General features: G+C 41.6%; 1 protein-coding gene across 2 annotated transcripts in view; it reads left to right on the forward strand.

Annotated features, from left to right (window-relative positions):
* The window catches only part of DPF3 (double PHD fingers 3), a 240,227-nt gene that overhangs the window by 98,437 nt on the left and 115,152 nt on the right, over positions 1-26,638 (forward strand). For both annotated transcript variants that reach the window (XR_008528628.1, XM_054567332.1), the window contains exon 3: positions 23,376-23,483. Coding sequence is in view for 1 of the 2 variants with exons in the window: in XM_054567332.1 (XP_054423307.1) it covers positions 23,376-23,483 (108 nt within the window). In the remaining variant the exon portion in view is untranslated. The remainder of the gene's footprint in view (positions 1-23,375; positions 23,484-26,638) is intronic.

Below are 26,638 nucleotides of genomic sequence, written 5' to 3' on the forward strand. Positions count from 1 at the left end.
TGCTCATTGCTTCCAGAGCTTCACAGTGAACAGAACTAAGAAATATAATTTTTTATTTTTTAAAGAGAAAATACAATATGAAATACTGATAGTTTTCACTTAATTCAGTTTTACACAGTTGTGCCTTAACTCTTAATTTTGTATTTCCTTTCTCCCATGCTAAAAAAAAATCCTGGCTCTTAATGATGCTAACATAATTACTTGTTTTATTCCATAATATACACACAACAGTATCAGAACAAAATGGAACTACCAATAATTACTGAAAATGGTTTAAGATTTCTCTTTCTTTTTGTCCTTAGGGTATTTCCTATTAATGTAGAGTTGTCCAGGCTTTGGCTTAGTAGATTGAGTGCCTGCCTGTGAACCAAAGGGTTGCTGGTTCCATTCCCAGTCGGGGCACATGCCTGGCTTGTGGGCAGGCCAGGTCCCCAGTTGGGGGTGTGTGAGAGGCCACCAATTGATGTATTTCTCACACGTGGATATTTCTCTTCCTCTCTTTCTCCCTCCCTTCCCTTCTCTCTAAAAATAAATAAATCTTTAGGAAAAAAATAAAGTAGATTTAAGTTACTGTGTTTTAAGGTCACTTGAAAGAGTTCCTGTGTTGTTCTATAAACATGTTTAATGTGCTTGGGTTTATTTGTTTTATTTGCTTTCACTTATTAAGTATTGCTTTTTTTTGTAATTTTATATATTTTCTTTTTAAAGATATTATTTATTCATTTTTAGAGAGGTGAAGTGGAGGAAAAAGAGAGGAGAGAAACATCAATGTGTGGTTGCTAATTGCATGCCCCGTATGGGGAACCTGGCCTGCTACCCAAGCATGTGCCCTTACTGGTAATCGAATGGGTGACACTTTGGTTTGCAGGCTGGCACTCAACTCACTGAGCCACACCAGTTGCGGCTAATTTCTTTGTATTTTTAATTAACTTTTATTTTGAAATAAAGAAACAAGAGAAGTTGCAGACATAGTAGAGAGAGCTCCTGTATTCTTCACTCAATCTCCCCCAATGCATACATTTTATAGAACTACAGTACAATAGCAAAACCAGGAAATTGACATTGGGAAAATGTATGCCTAGTTCTATGCCTTTTTATCACATGAATAGATTTGTGGAACCAGCACCATGATTAAGATAGGAAACAATTCATTACCATAAAGATCTCCCTCACACTGCCCCTTTATAATCACACCTCTCTCTCCCTCTCAGCATTAAAATCTATTTACCCTCTCCCATTTATACTATAGTGTCTTAAATAATTTACATACACTGAAAACCGCATCAGACAATATTAATTTTTGCTTTAACTATAAAACAATTAAACTTGCCAAAGCATCTCTGATATTTACTTAAATTTTAACCCTTCCTGATGTTCCAAGGTACCTTTTTTTATTACAATTCACCTGATTAAGTGCTTTGTTAATCATTCTTTTATATTTTTAAAGGTTTTATTTATTTTTAGAGAGGGGAAGGGAGGCAGAAAGAGGGAGAGAACCATCAATGTGTGGTTGCCTCTTGCGCGCCCCCTGCTGGAGACCTGGCCCGCAACCCAGGCATGTGCCCTGGCTGGGAATTGGACTTGCGATCCCTGGGTTCACAGGCCAGTGCTCAATCCACTGAGCCACACCAACCAGGGCTGTTAGCCATTCTTTTAAAGTAGATGTACTAGTTACAGCCTCTCTCAGTTTTCCTTCATCTGAGAATGTCTCGATTTTTTTTCTTTATTCCTGAAGGAGGTTTTTGTTGGTTATAAAATTCTGTGTTGACGGTCCTTTTATTTTAGCACTTGAAAAACGTTCTGTTACTTCCTTTAGGCCGCCATGGGTTATAATGAGACATCTGCTGTCTGTCATTCACATTGTTTCCCCTTTTCAGTGAGGTGTCATTTCTGTTGTGGCTTTTGAGACTTCTTTCCTTTGTCTATCAAATTTCAAGAATTTGATTTTGATGTATCTTGGTGTGGATTTCATGGTTTTTTCTTTTGGAATTCATTCAGCTTCTTGAGTCTGTTGGTTACTATTAGTGTTTTGCCAGATTTGGGAAAATTTGAGCCATTATTTCTTAGAGTACATTTTTAGCCCCACTGTCTTTCCCCTCTCCTGGGACACCACAGATACAAATGTTAGCTCTTTTCTTATAGTCTTGTAAGTCCCCCAGGCACTTCATTTATATCTTTTCAGCTTCTTCTCTCTCTGTTGCTCAGAATGGGTGATTTCTAGTAATCTCTCTTCAAGCTCACTACTACTTCTATCCTCTGCATTCTTCTGTGGAGCCCTTCCTTCGAGTGTGTGTATGCGTGCACGTGCTCTTCAGTTCTAAAATTTCCATTTGGTTCTTTGTATCTTCTATTTCTTTGCCGAAGATTATATTTTTTCATTTATTTCAAGTATTAATAATTGTTTGTTGAAACATTTTTATGATGGCCATTCTGAAGTCCTTGTCAGATGATTTTTAATATTTGTGTCATTTTGGTATTAGTATCTGTGGTCTTTTTTTCTTTCAACTTGAGAATTTCCTGGTTCTTTGTATCAGCATATTTGATTGAATCCTTGACATTCTGTCCATGTTATGAGACTCTAGCTTTGCTGATGAGGGAAAGGCGGTGCCCCTCATTATTGGAAGATGGTTGTGAAAGGCCACTCAGTCTTTGACATACTGATAGGGGAGGAAACCTCATTATTGCTGCGTGGGGTTGGGAAGTTCATCTCCCCACTAGGCCTCCACCAGTACTGCGCTAACTGGGAGGAGGAAGAGTCCTTCATTGCTATTCCCCATGTGACTTCCATTGTCACCATGGAGTGTTGGCTCCTTACTTGGCCTTCTGTGACACCAGTCCAGCCAAGGGTGTTAGGATGCCATGCTAGAATGTCCCTTTCTTGGTCCTTCGGCTCGAGAGCGGTATTTTATTGAGGCTTTTTTATTGGTCTATGTTTGTTGGTATTTCTGGGGTATCAGCTTTCCTAGAACCTGGTCTGGGATACGTAAGGCAAAAAACACCTGGTGTATTCACCACCCTATTTTTCCTTTGATCCAAAAGTTTCTATTTGTTTTGCCTTGTTCTCTTTACATTTCAGTATCTTATATTTGTTGTATAAACAATGTCCAAGAGTTTTAATTATACTTAGTGGGAGGAATATGAAAGAGTATATCTACTTCATCTTTCCAGAAGCAAAAGTCCTTGGGTTTCCTTTTCATTAAAAAAAAAAAAAAATCCAGCTTTTTAAAAAAATGATTTATTTATTTTTAGAGGGAGGCGAAGGGAAGGAGAAAGAGGAGAGAAACATCAATGTGTGAGAGATACATTGATTGGTTGCCTCTTGCACACCCCCAACTGGGGTAGCCTCTTGTACGCCCCGAGCTGGGGACCTGGTGAGCAACCCAGGCATCTGGCCTGAGTGGGAATGGAACTGACGGCCTTTCCGTCTGCAGGCCAGCACTCAATCCACTGAGCCACACCAGCTGGTCATGAAAAATTTATAGCTTTAATGAAGTACTATTGACATAAATAAACAGTACATATTTAGCACATACAGCATAAGATTTGACATTCACACCTGTGAAACCATTACAGTAATCAAAATGATGCTCAAAAGTATCCCTTGTGATCTCTCCTGTCTTTCTCCTTGCCTCCACCCTTAAGCAGTCACGTCCATAAGGCATCCATTGACTTTCTTTCTATACTGGAATCCTATAACATGTATTTCAGTATTTCTTGGTAGCGTTGGGTGTCTGACATTTTTCACTCAGCATAATTATTTTGAGATCACCCATGTTCTAGCATGTCAATAATTCATTCCTTTTTTATGCTGAGTAGTATTCCATTGCATCACTATAAAATAGTTTATTTGTTCACCTGTTCATGGACATTTGGATTTGTTTTTGTTTCTAGTTTTTGGCTATTAGAAATAAAGCTGCTATGAGCATTTGTGTACAAACATTCATATGGACATAAGCTTTTACTTCTCCTGGGTATAAAGTACCTAGTAATGGATAGATTGAAGGAAGGCGTGTGCTTTAAATCTTAGGAAACTGCTAAGCTGTTTTTCAGAGTGGATGTATCATTTTACATTCATGCCAGCAATATACTTGAATTCCAGTTCCTTCATATTCTTACCAACACTTGGTATGGTTTGATTTTTAAAGCGTTAGCCATTCTAACAATTAAATAGTTGTCTTTCGGTATGGTTTTAATTTGAATTCCTTAATTGTGGTGTTGAGCATCTTTATACATGTGCTTATTTACCATCCATATATGTTCTTTGGTGTTAACCTTATGTCCATTTTAAATTGCTTGCTCTGTTATTAAATTTTTATAGTTCTTTATATATTCTAGATATGAGATTAATCTGATATATGCTTTGAAAATATTTTCTCCAGTTTGTGGCTTGTATATTCCTTATCTTAATGGTATCTTTGAAAGGGCAGGTATTTTAAATTGTCATTAAATATAATTTCTCAGTATGTTATTTCATGAACTGTGATTTCATTGTATCTAGGAAATTGTTGCTTACCCTGGTCAAGATGTTTTTTCTTCCCCAAGAAGGTCAATGATTCACTTGAAAAAAAAGATTTTATTTATTTATTTTTAGAGAGAGGGGAAGGGAAGGAGATAGAGAGGGAGAGAAACATCACTGTGCAGTTGCCTCTCACACACCCCTGCTGAGGATCTGGCTTGCAACCCAGGCATGTTCCCTGAGTGGTAATTGAACTGGTGACCCTTTTGTTTGCAGGCCAGCATTCAATACACTGAACCACACCAGTCAGGGCTAAGATTCATTTTAAATTAATTTTTTAATATGGTATAAGGTACGTATTAAAGTTTTTTTTGCAGATAGATATCCAATTGTTCAGCATAATTTGTTGGAAAGACAAGACTTTCTTTACTGTACCTTTGTCAAAAATTAGATGTCCACATGTATGTGGATCTGTTTCTGGACTCTCAATTCTGTTTCACTGATTTGTCTATCTTTACAATAATATTTCAGTGTCTTGATTATTGTAGTTTTATAATGCAACTTGAAATCAGATAGTATTAGCCCTCTAAATTTGTCCTTTTTCCAAGGTATTTTGGCTCTTTGAGGTCCTTTTTACTTCCACATGAATCTTAAAATCAGTTTGGCAATTTCTACAAAAACACCTGGGATTTTAATTGTGATTGTGTTGGAGTCTATGATTCAATTTTTGGAAAATTGACAGTTCTCAATATTGTCTTCTAAACTACAAATAAATATGTATCCCCATTTATTAATGTCTCCTTTAATTTTTACCATTAATACTTATTTTTTTTGTACAGATCTTTCGCATTTTGTCAGATTTATCTCTGAAGTACTTAAAATATTTTTGATAACTACTGTAGACGGATTTTTAAAAATTTAAATTCCTGATTTTTCTTGGCTATTATAGAGAAGTACAATTAATTTTGTGTATTGGTCATATGTTCTGCAACCTTGCTGAACTTACCAGTTTTAGTAGCTTTCTATAGATTCCATAGCATTTTTCACTTAGGTAAGTATGTTGTTAATGTCTTAAGGAAACTTTTCTTTTCAATATCTGTGTTTTACTTGTTTATTGCACTGGCTAGTATGTCTAGTACAACATTTAGTAAAAGTGGTGAGAGTGGGTATCTTTATGTTCCTGATCTTAAGGTGAAAGCATTCGTTGTTTCATTATTAAGCATGATGTTAGCTATAGGTTTATTTTGTAGTTTCTCTTTATCAGATTGAGGATGCTCATATCTCTAGTGTGAGAGAGTTACAAATCAGGAATGGGTGTTGGATTTTTGTTAACTGATTTTTCTGAGTCTGTTGACATTATTATATGATATTTCTTTTGTGGTTTGTTAATATGATGAGTTACACTGATTGTTTTGAATGGTAAGTTGACGTTGGCATTTCTTGGATAAATCCTACTTTGCCATGATGTATTACCTTTTTAATGTATCATTGTATTCATTTTGCAAAAGTTTTATTATAGTTTCTTATATTTTATGAGAGATATAGATGTGTAGATTTTTTGTGTTTATATAGTTTAGATATAAGGGTGATGATGTTGGCCTCATGTAAGGAGTTGGGAGGTATTATTTCTTTTTCAGTTTTCTGGAAGAATTCATATGTAATTGGTATTTCTTCCTTAAATATTTGGAGCATTTACGAGTGAATCCATTTGGACTGGCAGTTTCTTTCAGGGAATATTTTAACCACAATTTTAATTTCTTTATTAGATATAGGGCTTTTTAGATTATTTCATCTTGAGTGAACCTTGATAGTTAAGTGACTTGGAAAGGAAATTTTAAAAATTTCATCAAAGTTGTTAATAATTAGCTGCAGAAAGTTGTTCATACAATTATTATCCTTTTAATGTTTGTAGAATCTGTGGTGGCAAATCGTCTTTTATTTCTTATATTGGTAATTTGAATTTTTTTTATCTGATTGATCTGACCAGAAGTTTAACAATGTTATTGACCTTTTCAAAGAAAAAACTGTTTTTCAAATTTTTTCTTACTATTTTATAATTTCTTATCTGATCTTAATTTTTCCATTTTTTTCTGTTTGCTTGAATTTAATTTGCTCTTCTGTTTCTTATTTAAGGGAGACATTGAGGTCATTACTTAGAAATATTTTTTTCTTTTCTACTACAGGCATTTAAAAATAAATTTTTTGAAAGATTTTATTTATTTGCTTTTTAGAGGGAGGGGAAGGGAGGAGAGGGGGAGAGAAACATCAATGTGCCAGAGAGATGTCAATTGGTTGCCTCTCGCATGCCCCCAGCTGGGGAACCTGGGCCACAACCAAGGCATGTGCCCTGCCTGGGAGTTGAACCTGCTACCTTCTGGTTTGCCAGCTGGTGCTCAATCCACTGAGCCACATCAGCCAGGGTAAAATAAAATTTTTAAATATAAATACTGCTTTAGCCTTATTTCATAAAGGTTATATGGTGGTTTCATTTTCATTCAATTTGCACATTTTCTGATATCCCTTTTGATTTCTTCTTTTACAGATTATTTAGAAGTATTTATTTAGATTATTTAAAAGTGTGTTATTTAGTTTCCAAGCAGTTGGGAGATTTTCAAAGACATGCCTGTTATTTATTTCTAATTTAATTTCTTATAGCCAGAGTATACTTTGTATGACTTGAATCCTTTTAAATATACTGAGATTTGTTCTATGGTCCAGAAATGGTCTGTCTTAGATAAATATTTTTTGGTCTGAAAAAGAATGTAAATTTTCCTGTTGTTGATATTTTCTGCAAATATCAATTAAATCATATTGGTTGATAGTAGTGCTCAAATGTAGATCCTTACTGATTTTTTTTTGTCCATTTGTTCTATGAATTATCAAGAGAGAGCATTGAAATTATTTACTGTAATTTTGAGTTTGTCTATTTTTCCTTACAATTCTATTAGTTTTTGCCTCATATATTTTGAACCTCTGTTTAGATGCATAAATATTTAGGATTGTTGTGTCCTTTTGTAACTGAGCAAAGCCGGGCCCATGCACATCTCGCCCTGATACACGATCCAGCAATCAGTGTTGAAGGCAACATGTTTTTATTTAGAGGATTCCAACCTTGTGGGGGCTGGGAGCACTCCTGCTGGGAGCCCTGTTCTCCCGCGAGACCCAGCACTTCCCTTGCTCCCCACCAGGCTATGATCCAAAAATATGCCCATAAGTTCCCCCGTATCCTTATTTGTTCTTAAGCTGGCTATGCAAAAAGTCCTTCATCCCCTCTGGAAGGCACACTTGTGGGTTTCAGAGTTGCAGTCCTCTTGCAGCAGGTCTTTCCTTGAGGATCTGGGGTACAACGTCCTCAGACTCCATGTAAGTAGCCCAGGAAAATATGTGCTGTGTTAATGCTGGATCATGGTGGATTCCAGGGAGGCACATGTCCCAAGAGAGTGGCCTCTCCATATGTCCTTCAGCGAGGCAGAAGTCAGCCTTCCCTGGTCACACACAGTTCAGCATTCCGGGCACCTCTCACGAATCCGTGCGTGGTTCGGCATGTTCCTGTACAGCTCCATCAGCTCCCTCCTTATACCCTTTCCTCATCCTGCACGGCTTCTACCTTGCACACCAGCTCTTGTGGCGGACCGCTTCACTACAAACTGTGCAGCTGCTTGCTGCTTCCTCTCTCATGCCTCATGGCCGAAATTCTCCTCCGGCACTACAGACTGCTGCTTCTTCGCTACATCAGGCCACACAGTGGGATCCACCTTCTTCATGGCTGCCCCTGTCCGCTCTCTGTTAGCCTGCTGACTTGGAGCTTCCTTCGTAACCTCATATAGAGCCCCCCACCCCGCCCCCCAGTGTGCTACTTTTGCCAGTTCACCCATATCTTTTACCTTCTTTTGGCTGTGCTCTTTAGTTAGGGCAAGAGTACCCTGTGACACAGGAACCTCTGCTTACTTGCCTCGCGCGGGCACTGTAGAAGCTTTCCCAGTTACATCTGTCCTGAGTCTCTATACGAACTCAGACCTTTTAACTGGGGCAGCAGCACAACTATTAACATGTTATTGATTTGCCATTGTTATGAAAAGGCTCTTAACTGCAATGTCATCCCCTTCCCCCATCCCCCAACCATGGGCTATGTGGAATATTTTTTGGGATCCCTGCTTTGCACCCCATTTTACTCCTGATAAGTTGATTCCTTTACTATTATTTAATCACCTTATTTCTTATAATATTCTTCTGAAATCAACTTTCTCTCATGAATACAGCCACAATAATTTCTTTTTAGAATAAGTGTCAACATGGTGTAGCTTTTCCATTCTTTTACTTCTAATATATTTGTCTTTATGCCAAAAATTTTTTTATAAGCAATATATATATAGTTTCTTGCTTTTTCTAATGTAATGTAACCTGCTTTTTAATCTTTTTATTATTTTTTAAAATCTTTATTTTCAGAGAGAGGGGAGGGAGAGAGAAAAAGAGGTAGAGAAACATCCATGTGAGAGGGAAACATCAATTGGTTGCCCCTTGTATGCATCCAGACCGGGGACCAAACTCACAACCCAAACACATGTCCTGCCCAGGAATTGAACTGGCAGCCTTTCGCTTTGCCGGGACAACGCTCAGTCAACTGAACTACATGTGCCAGGGCTGATAATCTGCTTTTTAAATTGGTGTTTAGACCATTAACATTTAATGTGATTATTGTTAATAGTTAGATTTAAATCTTTCATTTTGCTATTTCCTATTTATCCATCTCTTTTTTGGAGATTAATATTATGATTCCATTTTATCTCCTTTGTTGGCTTATTAAGTAACTCTTTGCTTTATTATTTTAGTGATTGTTAGTGTTTACAGTATGTATCTTTAATTATAGTTTACCTTGAAGTGATATTTTAGTACTTCACTAATAGTATAAATAATCTACAATCTTAATTCGTAAACAGAATAATGCCCTCCTACCCAAAGATGTTCACATCTTAATCTCGGGAGTATGTGAATATCTTTTAAATGTTAGAAAGGACAGTGCCAATGTTATTAAGTTAAGGACCTTGAGATGGGGAGATTATTCTAGATTATCCAGATGTAATCCTAAGGGTCTTCAGAAGAGGAAGACAGGAGGGTCAGAGTCAGAGCATAAGATATAACAACAGAAGCAGAAGTTGAACATGCCAACAGAGGAGGAGGCCACAAGCCAGAGTATAGGCGGCTTCTAGAAGCCAGAGGAGGGAAAACATATTCTCCCAAAGTCTACAGAAGAAATTCCATCCTGCTGACACCTTTAGTTCAGTGAGATTAATTTTGGATTTCTGACTTCTAAGATAACAAATTGGTATTGTTTTAAGCCTCTCAATTTGTGGCAGTTGATTACAATGGCAATAGGAAACTAATACAAGCATACTTTTATTTTTCTCCCCTTGACCTTTGTACAATTGTTGTCATAAATTTTATTTTTGCATATGGCATAAAAGTCATATTACTTTGTCTTTATTTTTGTTTAGTCTATCATCATTTAAAATATTTTAGATATAGCCCTGTTCGGGTGGCTAAGGGTTGAAGTATCATCCCTTACACCAAAAGGTGGTGGGTTCGATCCCCATTTAGGGCACATAGATAGGTTGCTGGTTCAATCCCCTGTCGGGGCACATGTGGGTGGCAGCTGATAAATGTTTCTAACATTGATGTCTCTCTCTCTCACCCTCTCTCTCTAAAATCAATAAACATGTCCTTGGTGAGGATTTAAAAATTTTTTTTTTAAATAATAAAAACATTTAATTGCTCATGTGCTAAACCATTTGTGATGCTCTTTACTTCCTTGTGTAGATACACATTTAGATCTGGTATCACATTCTGTTTAAAAAACATTAACTTTTTTTGTAATGTTGATCTGCTGATAATTCTTTCAGCTTTTGTATGTCCGAAAATATCTTTAGTTTGTCTCCTGTTTTGGAAAGATTCTTTTGCTGGATATAGAATCTAGGTTGACAATGTTTAAAAAAAAAATTTCTTTCAATACTATAATGATGGTGAACCAGTGTGTTTTCTTGCTTGCATTGTTTCTGATGAGAAATCATGCTTGTCTTTGTTCTTTCTCTATAACGTGGCTTCTTTCTCAAGCTGCTTTTGATATTTTCTGTATAAGTGTTTTTGGGCAATTTTCATTATGTTCTGTCTTGTTACAGTTTTCTTAATGTTTATTGTGCTTAGTTTGGTTGAGCTGCTTGGATCTGCCGGTATATGGTTTTCATTAAATTTTGAAAATTTCCAGCCATTATATCTAAAATTTTTTTCTTCCCCACCTCTCTTTTTTGGGGACTCCAATCACACATATATTATTACTGTTTTAAGTTGTTCCACAGCACACTATGCCATGTTTCTTTTTAAAACATTCCCTTTTTCTTGTGGGTTTTACTTGGATAGTTTCTGTTGCTGTATTTTCAAGTGTACTAATCTTTTATTTTGCAATGCCTAGTCTGACATTAATCCCTTCCTGTATGTTTTTTATCTCACACATCGTAGGTGTCATTTGTAGAAGTTAAGTTTGAGTTTTCAAAAATCCTGTTTTTACTTAACTTTTGGACAGATGGAAAAAATAGTATCTTTTAAAGTTATTTCTGTTAATTTTTTAAAATTATATTTTATTGATTATGCTATTAGAGTTGTCCCATTTTTTTCCTCCTCTTTATAACCCTCCCTCCTGCACCACCCCTCCCACCAGTAGTCCCCCACCCAGTTCATGTCTGTTCTTTGTACATATAAGCTCTTTGGCTACTCCATTTCCTACAATTCTGAACCTCGCCCTGCCTGTTTCGTACCTACCATTTATGCTTCTTATTCCCTGTACCTTTTCCCCTTCGCCTCCCTCCCCCTCATCCCTGATAACCCTCCATGTGATGTGCATTTCTGTGATTCCATTCCTGTTTTAATTGTTGCGTAGTTTGTTTTTTAGGTTTAGTTTTTGATAGTTGTTGTCATTTCACTGTTCATAGTTTTGATCTTCTTTTTCTTAACATTTCATATAATAAGGGTTTGGTGATGATGACCTCCTTTACCTTTACCTTATCTGGGAAGCACTTTATCTGCCCTTACATTCTAAGTGATAGCATTGCTGGATAGAGTAACCTTGGATGTAGGTCCTTGCCTTTGATGATTTTGAATACTTCTTTCCAGCCCCTTCTTGCCTGCAAGATTTCTTGTGAGAGATCAGCTGATAGTGTTATGTGAACTTCTTTGTAGGTAACTGTCTCTCTTTCTCTTGCTGCTTTTAAGATTCTCTCCTTATCTTTAATCTTGGGTAACTTAATTACGATGTGCCTTGGTATGTGTGTCCTTGGGTCCAACTTCTCTGGGACTCTTTGAGCTTCCTGGACTTCCTGGAAATCTATTTCCTTTGCCAGATTGGGGAAGTTCTCCATTATTTTTCCAAATAAGTTTTCAATTTCTTGTTCTTCCTCTTCTCCTTCTGGTGCCCCTATGATTTGGATGTTGGAACGTTTAAAGTTGTCCCGGAGGTTCCTAAACCTTGCCTCTTTTTTTTTTTTTTTTTAAATCCTTGTTTCTTCATTCTGTTCTGGTTGAATGTTTCTCTCTCCCTTCTGCTCCAAATCGTTAATTTGTGTCCCAGTGTCCTTCCCTTTACTCTTGGTTCCCTGTATATTTTGCTTTATTTCACTTTGTGTAGCCCTCAGGTTTTCCTCTATTTTGTGACCATTCTCAACCATTTCTGTGAGCATTGCGATTACCAGTGTTTTGAACTGTGCATCTGATAGGTTGGCTATCTCTTCATTGCTTAGTTCTTTTTTTGGAACTTTGATCTGTTCTTTCATTTGGGCCTTATTTCTTTGCCTTGCCATACCTGTTAAGTTTTAAGGGATGGAGCTTTAACTATTCGCCATGGCGAGGCAACCCACAATGCTACATTGTATTGCTGTATGCTTAGAGAGGGAACAATGCCACTTGCTTGGCTCTTGGCTGGCTTTCAGTCACTTTCCCTGCTACCTACCAGCAAATTGGGCCCTTTTGGTGCAGATTTCTGGATGGGTTGGTTTGTGTACATTCTAGGATGCTGTGGGTCTCTCCAATGAACACTCTTATGAGTCTGGGAGTTTCTCCTGCTGCCACATACCCCGCAGATTTTTACAGCCAGAGGTTTTGAGGCATTCTTTTCCCACACTGGGACCATGAGTTTGGGGTCTGTCTTGCTCCCCTATTATTTCTCCCGGTTTATCTGCACACAAATATGGGACCGCCAGCCAATGACTTTCCCGCCTGGTCCTCCAGCCTCCGCCTTGCTGTTTGTCCTCTCTGCCCAGGCTGCCCTTCTGGTGCGCTTCCTATGGGTCTGGGTGAGTGTTTCTTCTTTAACTCCTTGGTTGTTGGACTTCCATATAGTTCGACTTTTCTGGCATTCCTGGTTATTTTTTGTTTTTAAATTTGTTGTTGTCCTTCTTTTGGTCGTGCGATGAGGCAAAGTGTATATGCATACATCTCCATCTTGGCTAGAAGTCTGTTTCTGCTAATTCTAACATCAGTGTCAATCCTGATTTGATTTCAATTGATTAATTTTTTCCCTTATTATAGGTCATATTTTCCACCTTCTTTACTTGTCTTGTAATTTTGGATTGGATGTGAGACATTGTGAATTTTACCTTGCTGGGTAAATATATTTTTTATTCCTATAACTGTTGTGGAGCTCTTTTTTTGGTGGGGGGGGGGAGAGTCAAGTTACTTGGAAAAAGTATTTGATACTTTCTTGTCTTGCTTTTAAGATTTCTTAGGTGGGACTGGAGCAGTGCTTAGTTTAGTGTTAATTATTCTTCGTTAGTGCAGCAAACCCCTTCTCTGTACTCCACCCAGTAATCTGTGAACTATGAGGCTTTTGCAACCTGATGGTGGGAACAGACTGTTCATTGGCCCTCTGCACACCAGGCTGTTACCTGTATTTTCACAAGGTGGTTCTCCCCTTAATAACTGACAAGCATGCACTGTCTGGTACTGAGCTGAATGCACAAAGGAGACTCTGTGGATCTCAACAGCTCTTTCTCTTTGCAGCTGCCAGGCTCCACCTGTGTCCTCCTTTTGTTACAATCTGGAAATTCCCTCAAGGCAGTAAGATGTGTAGACACAGGGTCCATCTTGTTTGTTTCCAGCGTGTCGGGGGTTTCTGTCCTTCATTGTCGAATGTCCAGTGTCTTGAAAACATTCATTTCTTTTTTTCTTCTTCTCTTACAGTTTATGGTGGGAGGGTAAATCTAGTCCTTGATACTCCATCTCAACCAGAAGCAGACGTTTCCTTTTTTATTTTTTTAAAAAGATTTTATTTATTTATTCTTACAGAGAGGGGGAAGGGAGAGAGAGAGAAATACGTGTGACAGCAACATCGATTGGTTGCCTCTCGCACTTGGGCCCACAACCCAGACATGTGCCCTGACTGGGAATCAAACCAGTGACCTTTAGCTTTGCGGGATGTTGCCCAATGAACATCATGTCTTTAATTTTTTTAAAGACTTATTTCTTTATTTTTAGAGAGGAGAAGGGAGGGAGAAAGAGAGGGAGAGAAACATCAGTGTGTATGGTATCCTCTAATGTGCACTCTGCTGGGGACCTGGCCTGCAACCCAGACATGTGCCCTGTGCAGGGACTTGAACTGGCAACCTTTTACTTTACAGGCTGGCGCTCAAGCCACTGAGCCACACCAGCCAGAGCACGTCTTTAATTTTAATACAGTTTTACTTTATAGTCATATAAAATATTTACATGGTTGTAAATTAAATCTACAAAGCATAGTATACTCAGAGAAAGTCTCTCTCCTTCTACCCTGTTTCTTTCCTCATTCTATAGGCAACCTTCTCTTTTTCTTGTCAGTATTATTTTGTTGTGCTCTCTTTGTAACTATTCTTTTTTAGTGTTTGGTTTATCTTTACATTTAAAAACTATGCAAACATACAACATTTATGTGTGTGTGTGTGTATGTGTATATATATATATAGATATAGATATAGATAGATAGATATCTGTGTGTATCCCCATTTGTTAGAGAGATAATAGTATATTATATGCACTATTTCCACTTTGCTGTTTTCACTTAACAATATATTCCATTGCAGTGTATACTTCCCTCCCTCTCTGCCCTCTTGCTCTTTTTCTCTGTTTCTCAACAGGTTCATAATAGTCCATTGTGTGGATATACTATTGTTTATTCAACCAGATCCTTATAGATGGACATTGGATTGTTTCCAGTCTTTCTCTAGTATTGAAAATAACACAGTGAACATGTAACCGTGCAAACTGGGGCTCGGCCCCTTGGTGCCTTCAATTTACGTGACTCAACAATTAGTGCTGGAGGAAATAGTTTTTTATTCACAGGGTTCGAACCTTGTGGGGGCTGAGAGCACGTCTGCTCAGAGAGTCCTCTTTCTCTCATGAGACCCAGAACTTCCCTTGCTCCCTAAAAGGCTACAAGCTAAAACCATGCCCGAAGTTCCCTAATCCTTATCTGCCCATCAGCTTGTCACACAGACAGTCTCCATCCTCTCTGGCACATGCACCGGGAGTTTCAGAGTCGCCACCCTCTCGCAGCAGCACTCTCCCTCAGGACCTGGGGTGCGCTGCTCTCAGCCTCCATGTAGCAGTTCAGGAAACCATGTGCCGTGTTGTACTGGATCACAGTGTCTCTGAGGCTGGAGCCCAGGGAGGCACAGGTCCCTGCATGGGACCCTGGAAGAGTGAGTTCCTACCCATGAAGGGCCTAAGTCCCTAGTGGGCTCTGTATCTCCTGGTCCACGAGTGCAGGATTGTCTGTGTGGGAAGCAGGGCCAGAAGCCCAGAACATCCAAATGCCAACAACCCAGAGGGAGAGTGCTTAAACCTAGCTGTAAAGCCTGTACCGAAAGTCCCCATACCAATAGGGTGACTTCTCAGTATGTCCTTCAGAGAGGCAGAAGTCTGCAGCTCAGCATTCCCGGTCGCAGTTCAGCTCCAGGCATCTCTCACGTGCCTGTGCTTGGCCTGGCGAGTCCTTGCAGCTCTGCCAGCTCTGTCGCTGCCTTCTCCAGGCAGACAGACCTCGTGGCTGACTCTTCCGCGGACCTCCTCTGACCTTGCGGGTCTCTCTCCTCTGACCTTCAGCCTGTCCTAATTTAATTGTTTAGCTGGCAACTTCCTATGTGATCTCATATCCGGCTCTTCCTATGGTGTGTTAGTGTCCGCCATTTTTGTCAGTTCCCCAGTGTCTTTGACCCTCTTTGGGCTGCCATCTTTAGTCAGGGCAAGACTTCCCAGTGATGCACAGGCACAGGGAGGGCTCCTGGATGGTGGCTATGTCATGAGTCACTGCAAGTTCTCAGTCAGGTACACAGCTCAGGAAGGCATGGCTGTTGACTTGCCTTTGTTGTGTGATACCTCATAAATGCCCCACCTTCAGCTCTGTGGGCACCTCTCTTGCCTACTTCCTGTTCCCCCATCCTGCCTTAGGCAGGATTGTGAGAATATTTCCCTATTATCAGGGGATCCATGCTCCCTTGTTACAAACACAGATTTTTATATTTTCACATGTGAATCTATGATATAGCTTCCTAGTAATGGATTGGCTGGATCAAAGGGCAAATCCATGTACAGTTTTGCTAGATAGGCCAAATTCTCCTTAATTGGGTTGTGCCATTTTCTTGCCAGTGGCGGATGAGATTCTTAGGCATATTCCTAACAGAAGAATATTTAGGAATGCAGTAGTATTTTAAGTGTTCCATGCTTCGTGGAAGGGTGAAAACTAGAATTTTTGAAACAGAGACTGGGGTAGAGGCTCTCGTCTGGGATATTGGAGAGGCAATTTTTATATCAGGTTAAGCATGAGCCCCAAAAGCTTCTAAGGTCCCTCCTCACATTATAATCCTATTATTCTTAAAAATTCTTCCAATTAATTAAGGAAGTATTCCCTGGTGGATTATTTGATTTTCTACACATTTTATATGCCCTACTACAGTGCTTTTACATCACTGGGAAGCATTTCTCCATGAGCAGTGTTAGTAGGTGATGTGGTAGGAAAGGAGAAATAAATTCCATAAGAAGTGGTTTGATGGTTGGGTGGGCTGGGTGTTCCTCTGCTGGGGTAAGGAGCTCCTTGTGGTGTTGGTAGGACTCTGGGTTTCAAGCCTGCTGCATGTGAACCAGCAATGGGATGGCTCAGTGGGGAGTTAGATAAGATAGTGGGGAGGTTTTGAGTGTAGGCTCTGGACTAGGCTACTGTTGTAAGTTGTATGACTCTGAGCCAGTTATTTAATCACTGTTCACCTTACTGTCCTCGTTCTTTAAATGTCTCATAAGGTGGTTGTCATGATGAGACAACAGTGAGGGCGGGGTGCCAAGCCTAAGGCAGAGGAAGAGCCCAGTAAATGTTAGCTATTGTCACTGTGTCAGCTTTTGAGTGTGGTGGGACCAGTGAGGGGCTTGGGAACCCCTGGGCCAGCAGAGAGGTGGGCAGCATTTTGGATTTGAGGTCTGCCGTCCTAGGGAAGGCTTGGCACATTGGACACTGGAATTGAGTCTTAGAGAGAGAGAGGTGCATGGAGAAGAATGGGATAGGAGGCAGGAAGGGGACTTTTGTTGAGCCAGATAGACAGCCATGCTGAGTGCTGTGGTGCCAAGTGCCCAGGCCTCTAGATTTTCAAGGCAGAGAAAAGACACCATTGGCCAGGGATGGTTCCGGAGCCTTTCACTGGATAAATAGTCCATGAAATCAGGGCAGCTCTTAAAAAGCCAAGAAGAGGGAAGAATGCAGGGCACCAAGGACTGCCACGGGTATAAGAGCTTGCGAAATATCTCTCCTACTCCTCAAGCTTCGCCTAGGAGCTTGTTACTCATCCTTCCAGCTCTGTAGAGTAGGTCCATGTTGGCACATTGAACCATGAGCTTTAATGGAGCACCTATTATGTGCTGGGCCCTGGGAATGTAAATATGAGTGAGATTTGATCCAGTGAGAGTTTTTCATACTACAGCCAGTGAATCTCTGATATTGCGGTTCGGTAGGATTGGGCTGGGGCCCTGGCATCTGCCCGTCTCGGTAACTGCTGGTGTGGTTCTGATGTCCAGCCCTGGTGAAGAACTCTTGGCTCGAGAGCAGGTGTAGTCACTGTCTCTTCCCTCCCACTCCCACGTCCCTCTAGTTCCTTGTCCTCTTGGTTGGCTCTACTTCATAACCAAATGGGTGGTTGGGTTGGATGGTTGGGATGCAGATGACACCTGTCCACTTTTGGGACAGAAGGTGAACAAATTGGCATATGTTACAGGAAGGTAGATTTTGCTTCAAAAGTCGGCTATAATAAGAATCGGCCAGCAGTGGAAAGTCTGTCTCATGAGATAATGAGTTTTCCATTGCAATGAGGGTTCAGTGGCAGCTGTGGGTTCTCCTCTTGGAGATGCTGAGGGAGAGCCCTTCCCTGGGTGGCCTCGAACTGTCACTGCTCAGCTCTGGTTGTGGGAAGAGGAAGTTAGTTATTACAGTTCATCTTTTCAAATTTGTATATCATTCTTCCTTCCCTTTTCTATCCCATTTCATCTTCTGGATTCTTAATAGCTCATGCTGTGTCTTTCCAAGATTCTCATAACACTAAGTATCTACCTGCTGAACTTGGGCAATGGTGATAGCAGACAATTAGTCTGTAGTTTGCTGATCATACAGGCATCAATTTTATGCTGAATTTTCCATGGAGTCAGTCCCTCAGCCTCACCCCTGCCCCCAGCAAGAGTGTGAGTGAGATGCCTCTTCAGTAACACAAGAAACAGAAGCAGTTTTGCTTAGCTGGGGTATGTGAACACGAGGGTAGCTGTGACCGTGGTTCCCAGGGAGGACTAATCTGCCCTCTAATCTCCCTCCTCCTTTTCCCGTCCTTCATATACCCCCAGCCCCAGGTTCACCCCTTCAGCTGAATTTACCCCGCTGCAGCTGTGACTCCACCATCATCTGCCACACATGGGCTTTGAGTTATGCGCCTCCTGTCCTAATGAGAGAAACAGCATAACTCTCATGGGGCTCTGTTCATCCCCTTATATGTGGAACCTCAGGGCTGAATGCACAGCCCTATCAAGGCACCCTGGTGCCTGTCAGCCTACGGAGGAAGGCAAGGAAGGCAAACAGGAGCCCCAGAGAGTTCTTGGGCCATTCGCTTGTTGAAATGAGGTGGAATCAAAGAAGACCTCAAAGTGAGGCCTGTTTCCCTTCTTGTGCCTAAAGAAGCAAAGAGCAGCATGGATACGTGGGCAGGGGCCTTGTTATGTCCCGTGGGCTTGGAGTCCAGACTCATCTAAGCCAGCTAACTCTTAATAATTACCAACTGACTTTTGTACAAGGCTTCATGCTTATAAAGAGTTTCTTGAATATAAGCTACTCCCCACGACAGTCCTTCCGATGTAGGTGTTATTAACACCTTTATCTTACAGGTGAGGAAACAGTCTCAGAAAAGTGATATTTCTCAAGGTGACAGGGAATGGTGGTGTGAGGACTCACGTTCTTCCTCTCCAGAGTGGTGGAGCGCAGCGGGGCGACACAGGTGGGGAGTGCTGTCCTGAGTCGCCGCTAGTCCCCGGTCGGGCAACAACTGCCCGGGGGTGTGGAGTGCGTTGCGGGGAGCGCGTCACTCCGGGATCTGAGGGTTACCGTCCGGGGCCAGCTGAGATGGGGCCAGCTGAGATGGGAGCGGGGCTCTGAATCCCGCAGAGCCCGCCCCAGGGGTGTCACAGTTGGGGGGAATAAACACGAGTCAGAGTCATCGCAGACACTTCTCTGTTTGCCAGGAGGGGGACAGGGGCACTTCCTTCTTCCTCGAGAAGCCTCCCAGCCCCCTTTCCAAAGGCTTTTATTGAAAAGGTTATCAGTGGCTCTAGGTAACAGGAATGCACAGGTTATCTCATTACATCAGTATGTTAATGTTCACAGAGAATGGGTGATGTGTTGAAGAAAACAAATGGCAGGAACACACTGATTTACATGGGTCTGAGAGGAGACTAGTAAACAAGAGAGACGACCATAGTAAACATGAGTGCCTAAGGGTATAGGGTTAGGATCTGTGAATAATGTAAATTTCCTTCTTAGCATGAGCTGTCTGTAGCTTCTGAGGGAAGAACAAAGCACACTTTAAAGAATTTACTTTTAGGCCTGATTTCCCTGGGAGCCGCCAGATCAGGTTTAGGACTGACTCCAGTATTGTTTCGAGCCTGAGCCAGGCGGGGGGAGGGAGCCGCCAAGAGACAAGGAGACTTCTTTTGGATAGAATGAGGACTCCGGCCATGTCCAAGCTGAGCTGAGGGGTGCGGGCCTTTTTGCCCTTTCTTTGTGTCCCCCAATTTTTTGTCTGTGCCAATACTGGCTGATATCTGTCTTAGGTTGCTATCTCTGCATGAGATAACTTACCCGTCATGGATCACCAACCATCACAGGGCCAAGCAGAGAGGCAGGAGCTCCACCCCTGCCGGGGCGGGGGCAGGTTATGTCTCCTCAGGGGCCTGTTTTTCCAAGGTGTCCCTGATTATTTCCAGCCTTGGGGCCCTCCAGCCTGTCCGCAGGGTTACAGTTCCTGAAACCAGACAGGGCATTTCCCCACACTGCGGAGCTTTTCTAATCCATCTGGGAAAGTGAGAGAATGAAATAAAAACTGTCCCCTCTTTTCAAACTACTTACTTAAATGAACTCTTCCAGGAGGGTGGGCTTGCAGCTACAGGCTGAGCAGCCCACAGCTGCCTTGGTGCTGCTCACGAAAAAGTGCAGTGGCCACTTTCTCAAGGAGGGCATAGGACCTGGAAAAATGTCAATTTTGACTTCATGTCACTTAACCCTCTTGATAGTACTGATGTGGACCAGTTCCTTCTCAGTCACTTGTGTTTGTTCAGGTTGGAAATACCATAAAGCAGCCTGTGGGTCAAGAAGGAACCTAAGGTATAGAGACTGTCCCATTGGGGTGGGTCTGGGCTCAATTCAGAGCCCACCTTCTGGGGTCTCTTTTGGATGGTTTTGATGTGTGTAGATGGTTCTCCTAGAGTCAGGACCCATAGGGACAATGGTCATTCACTTCCTACATTGCTCAGTTTGGTTCCTCTTTGGCTGGTTTTATTTGCTAAGTATTTCTTGAAGTAGCTGCTGGGCACTTTGCAAAGCATTGGGGATACACATGCACATGATTCCTGCCATCATCCTAGATCTTACAAAACCAGTAGGGGAGACATTCTAGTAAGTAGGCAGTAACGACAACACCTTTGGGGAAACACAGGGAATCTTGGGGTTTAATAGAGGAGTCCATTAAACCATTTTTGATACATCAAGAACATCTAGGCAGTAACTAGATGATGGTGAGCCATCTAGAGGTTCTCGTTCTGAGATTGGAATGATTTATAACGTTCTTCAAAGAGTAATTGTCCGGTTCCCCCAGCTACCTACATTTGGATTGGGTAGGTCTGGCATGAATTTTGGGTGTTGGTGTTTTGTTTTGTTCTTTAATATATAATCTTTATTACATGTTTTTCCATTACAATTTAGTCCCTTTTTACCCCACTCCCCCCAGCTGTTGATGTTATTAACGAGTTCTTTAGGTGATTTTTGGTTTTAGCCTGGATATGATTTCACTTATATGTAGAGTCTAATGAACAAACTGAACTGACAAGCAGAATAGAGACAGACTTAGAGAGCATGATGACAGATATTGGGGGGCATTGGTTAGAAGGTGGAGGGACCTAGCTAAAAGGAAGAAGGACTCATGGACAATAGTGTGGTGATTGCAGGGGGGAGGGAGATATAAAGGGGTTAAATGGTAACAGAAAAAATACAATTAAAAACAAAGGACCCCTGACTCAAGATGGGTAGGGATTGGTGAGACAAGTCCTGGGATGTGGAGTAGCAGGGAGCCCTGTACTTGGTCTTCACTGGGATTCACCAGCTGAAGCGGTGACCAAAACTTCTAGAAGGGACCCAGAATTAGTACACCCATTTAGGAATTACAGGGTAAGAGGCGATACAGTCCTGGACCAAATCTACCAGAAACATCGGACTATTTCCCCGTGATGCCTTCCTTCAGAGAGGTCAAAACTGGACCTCCATGGGCGGGAGAGCAATCTTCTGCTATTTGATTAGCTGGTCTTATGCTCTTTGACTAAATCAGCCCAAGTCTGGTTCCTAGACACCAGGGAGCTCAGAGCTTCAGGATTCTCCTCCTGTGCAGAAGCCTGTGAAGTTATCAACAAAATCAAGTATTAAGTATTAGAATGACTCTTGTACATGTCAAGCCATTAGCTCATAACACCAGAGACTTCTCTGGAGCCTCTAGGCTCCATCACTTTTATTGGATGATGGTTTCTAAGAATCAAAAGGGGAGGGTTAGAGGCTTTCACCTTTTTCACAGCCTTGCACCCTGTGGGAGCAGCTTTGTGATTAAAAAAACTTAACTCATAAAGAGAATTTGAAATTTTTGTTGCTTTAGTGCTTGGAATAGTTACTTGCCTCTGATTTGGACCCAAACCAATAAAAGGGTAGTGATGAAAATGAAAAAGAAATGGATGGGTAAATAGCAATGAAACTTTTGTTGATTTTTTTTTTTTTTAAAGGCAAAAAATGAAGCCAGTGTCCCTCTTATCTTCTAAGGCTCCGAAATGGTAGACACATGGGAAGGTAGTCCTGATGTATTCCAGCTCCGTGGTTGTAGGTTTAGGAACTGACCCTGTCACGTGAGGCTCTCTGCATCTAACAGTTGTCACTTGCCATACCTGCCTACGGAAGACCGAGTTGTGACCCCAGGTAGAGTAAAATTGGAACATACTCATTCATTTAATTCATTCAGCAAATGTTTAGTTTGATGACTCCATGAGGCAGGTACAGTCCTGGTTCTGGGGATTCTGAAAGGAACAAAACAAAGTCCCTTTCCTCACCAGCCTTTTCCCTCCAGCAGGGGGGATTAGATGAGTTGGCTTGCTGGTTTATTTTGAGGTGCATCAGGTAACCTTTTTAGTCTGGAAGTCATCTAACCAGTCTTACACCCTTCTCCCTCTCCCCTGAGCCTCTGTCCTCTGCCCTTTTCTCTGGGACTAGACCATGATCTAGTGAGGAGAGTCCACATTCCTCCAAGGCCTCTGGCTGCCACACTGTGTGTCACAGGAGCCACAGAAGTTTTGCAGGAAGGCTCCTCATGGGTTACTTGGCATGACAGATAATGCTGGAGTGGAATGTTGGTGCCAAAGGCCAGATCTAGATAGAGACTGTTGTTGGGAGACAGTGTGGTGCGTAAGCCCAGCCACAGGACTCCTTCCAGTTTCTTTCTATAAACCTCAGGCAGGTGGGCAGGGCAATACAGGTATGCTGGCTCTGCGGGCATGGCGCCTGGTCAGCGGAGCTGTCTTATATTGGAGGTTGCACGGGGCTCCCTTTAGCTTCAGTGAACTGCCTGCCAGTAGCTGACTGCATGGAGGAAGCCAGTAGGTAGGAGGCCTGGCTCCTTGATCCTGTTTCCTTGTAATATTTTCTAATCTTGGCTGCCCATAGATGGAGGCAGACTGACTTACGCTGTTCCACCTCGAAGGGAACCTGCTTGACCTGGACAGAGGGCTAGTTGATGGGCAGTCGCTGGAGATCCACTGCTTTGGATCTTGTGCTCCGCAGGGCCCTCTGATCTTCTCCCCAGGCCAGGAAAATAGAACTGGTTTTGGTAACAGTGGTGGCTTTTTTTGGCATGGGCTTAATGAGACAGCATGATGGAGCAGGCAGAGCAAGGGTCTTGGGGTCAAATGACTTAGATTCTGCCTCAGCTCTGCCATCTACCAGCTGCAACCTTGACAAATCATTTTACCTCCTGGGCTTCAGTTTCCTTTCTTTGTGGAGGAGGGCGTTACTCAAGGTGGTGTCCTAGGCCCCTTCCAGCCTGGAGCCTTTAACCTTTACACACACTGTCTCTGTCCACAGGCCTTGCTCCAGGCCAGCTGTACACATACCCTGCCCGCTGCTGGCGTAAGAAGAGACGATTGCACCCGCCTGAGGATCCAAAGCTGCGGCTGCTGGAAATAAAGCCTGGTCAGTACTGTCTGGAGCTTGGCTAGGCCTGTTACGGGAGAGGTGGAGAGTGCTGGGCTAGCCCAGGACAAGTGGTTTTGCTCTTTTGTCTGAAGTGTGGAGTTTCCCGGGAGAGTGACCGTGCCCACATGGTGTTCAGAGGTGTGCCTGCTCTCATATATAAACGTGTATATGTGTCCATCGCGCTCCCCTGCCCTCTGGGCCTCTTCCACTTCCCCCTTCCTTTTGTCTCCCTCTTGCCACTGCAGGCACAGAGCGGGCGCAGGCCTAGGATGAATTATTTTCCCAACAGATCAGAAGGAGCTGTAGATATTTGAGCCAGGTAATACCTTCCTGTGGCTTCAGGTAAAGAAACCTTGTCCCAGGTTGTGTGTTTGTAAGGAGAGTGTGTTGTGTACCCTCTCCCACCCTTACTGTGAATGAACTTTTGGAACATCTTACATGAAAGGGTCATTCGCTAAAAATAGAACCATCTTGGACATAGCAATGGAAGTTGGAGGTAAAAGCTTACCCATAGTTGCTGCTGGGTCCTTTGTGGCCATGCAGAAGGAATTGGTTGTTTTTCTTGACTACTGATCTTTTATTACACTTCTGACCAGGTGGTCATCTTCAGACCTGCGTCTGAGTTACAGCAAGGCCACATGATTGCTCCTGGTCTTTAGCTTTACAGGGACCTCTGGCGTTGGGGGTGCTGGGGCTAGAATGTGACTCAGGGTGGTGAGAACTGTGCTGTCACGTAGAGCACATGCAGAACTGACCTGTTTCCTCCCACTGTCACGAAAGCAATGCAGACCCAGCCTCACCCCTGCCTTTTCACACTGACTGTTTAGGCTGTTTCCTCTGCACAATTTCTACTTAAAGTTGTTTTCAAATGTTTTTACTCCCAGTTCCATGGTTAAGCCTGCTTTCAGCCTAGCTATCACTTGTGTACAAGTTTTATTTGTTAGGTGTGGGAGGGTGCTATATTCTTTAATGTACTTCATCCAAGCTCTCAAATGGACCATCACAATTTACAGACCCTTGCAAACACTCAAGGGTGATGACTGAAGTGATTCTGACGTCCCCTCTCCACCCAGGCCTCATGCTGCAGGTTGTAGGAGAGCCACGTGTCCTGGAATGGCACAGTCCAATAGAAATATAATGCAAGCCGCGTGTGCCATTTTATATTTTCTAGTAGCCACATTAAAAAAAAGGAGAACTAAAAAAGAAACAGGTCCAGTTAATTTTCATAATGGATTCTGTTTAACCCAGAATATCAAAAATAAGATAATTTCAGCACATAATCAATATAAAAATTATAAATGAAATATTTTCCTTTTTTTGTATTGTTTTTGAATTCCTCTTTATATTTTCTACTTTCTATAACTTTTACTGTGGGGCTAGCCACCATGCCACAGAGGGGTAGTGGTGCCCGTTTTGGTGAGTGTGGCTCTAGAACTGCACTTAAAATATGATTTTCACCAGCATAGGCATTGCCGTGGTAGATGTAGAATCTTGGGCCTCACCCCACACCTGCTGAGTCAGAATCTACATTTTATCAAATCCCCAGAATGCACATTGAAGCTTGAGAAACAACTGGTCTAGAAGACTGATAGGCAGCCAATCACAAGTCAGCATGGAATGACTCGATGTCATCTACATTTCTTTTGAAAAGTTTTATTTATTTACTTTTAGAAAGGAGGAGAGAGGGAGAATGAGAGGGAGAGACACATCAGTGTGCGAGAGATACATTGATTGGTTGCCTGTAACCAGGGACCTAACTTGCATCTGCCCTGACTGGGAATTGAACTGGCAACCTCTCAGTTTGCAGACTGGTGCTCAGTCCACTGAGCCACACCAGCCAGAGCATCATTTATATTTCTTTACTAAGCATAAACATTTGGCAATATGAACAGTTTATTTTGGAGGTGGAGCCTCTTTCCTTCCTTGTTTTGGACCCATTGTTCCTGGTGTCTTGGAAGTGGTGAGGGTGGCTGATTAGGTAATCTCTGCTTTGATCCCTACCTGGACCTGTTGAATTCCACCCCTTTCAGAGCTTTGCAGTAGGTGCTCTAGTGAGAAGGTGAGCAGTCATGTTAGGCTGGCTGTGTCAGCTGTTTGGGGAGGGCATTATTCAGGTGTCTATCACTAGCTGGATGTGTCTACATGTTGTTGTATTGTGGGCCCTCTGGGTATGTTTCCCCATCTGTCAGTAGACACAGTGGTACTTGGGATTCCTATCTGGCCTTGCAGGTTCATCAGGAGGATTAAATGAGCCATATGTAATAGTGTTTGTCTTTCAAACCCTTTTAATTAAAAATTTTAAAAATTTTGAGTTGGTTACATAGTAACAGTTTTGACATTCCAGAATATCAAATAGTAGAAAGTAAGACCCACTCTCCAAAGAGGCCGTCCTCGATACCAGATTTTTGTGATTTTCCAAGATAGTCTGTGCGCTCACCAGGAGTCATCACATCTCTATGCCCTGCCCTCGCTCTTCTTACCCAGCACGGCCGCCATGTGTTTTTCCTCTTCCACTGAAAAATGTGCCTCAGGCATTGGCCATATCCATATATAAAGAGCTTCCTCATTCCTTTTTTTTTTTTTACAATTACACAATATTCCATTATATGAATGTACTACAACTTATTTAACCATGCTCTTTACAATTTTGGTTTCTAATTTTTCCAATTTAACCAGTGATGCAGTGAATATTTTGCATGTGTAGGAGGATATCTCACATGTAATTTGTTAATAAAATGGCATTTTTTATAAATACTTGCCACTAGTTTTAACTTACTAGTCTTTATTTTTTGTCTTTGTTCTTAACATTTATATAAAAAGCCTTTATTAAGACCATTATATCAGACTAATTGGATCTGATATGTACATACTGGGTACATGTTTTTTATAGAATCAGTGACATTTAGTGCTGTAAAATACCTGAGATTTCATTAACTCCAAGTCTTTATTTTAATGAGGTCCAGACCGGTTAGGAGACTAGCTCAAATTCACACAGCACTTCCTGTGCGGACAGCAGAGAATCCAGGTTGCTTGATATCTCTATGCAGTGCTTTTTCGGCTTTCTCATGCTGCTGAAAGGAATACTAAAAGAAACTTTAACAAGGCTTTTTCTCCCGAAAACTTTGTTTATAAAACAAATATATATTAATTAT

This window comes from Pteronotus mesoamericanus, unplaced genomic scaffold (genome assembly GCF_021234165.1).
Source record: "Pteronotus mesoamericanus isolate MK-2021 breed Mesoamerican mustached bat unplaced genomic scaffold, CSHL_Meso_final contig_182, whole genome shotgun sequence".
Lineage (NCBI taxonomy): Eukaryota > Metazoa > Chordata > Mammalia > Chiroptera > Mormoopidae > Pteronotus > Pteronotus mesoamericanus.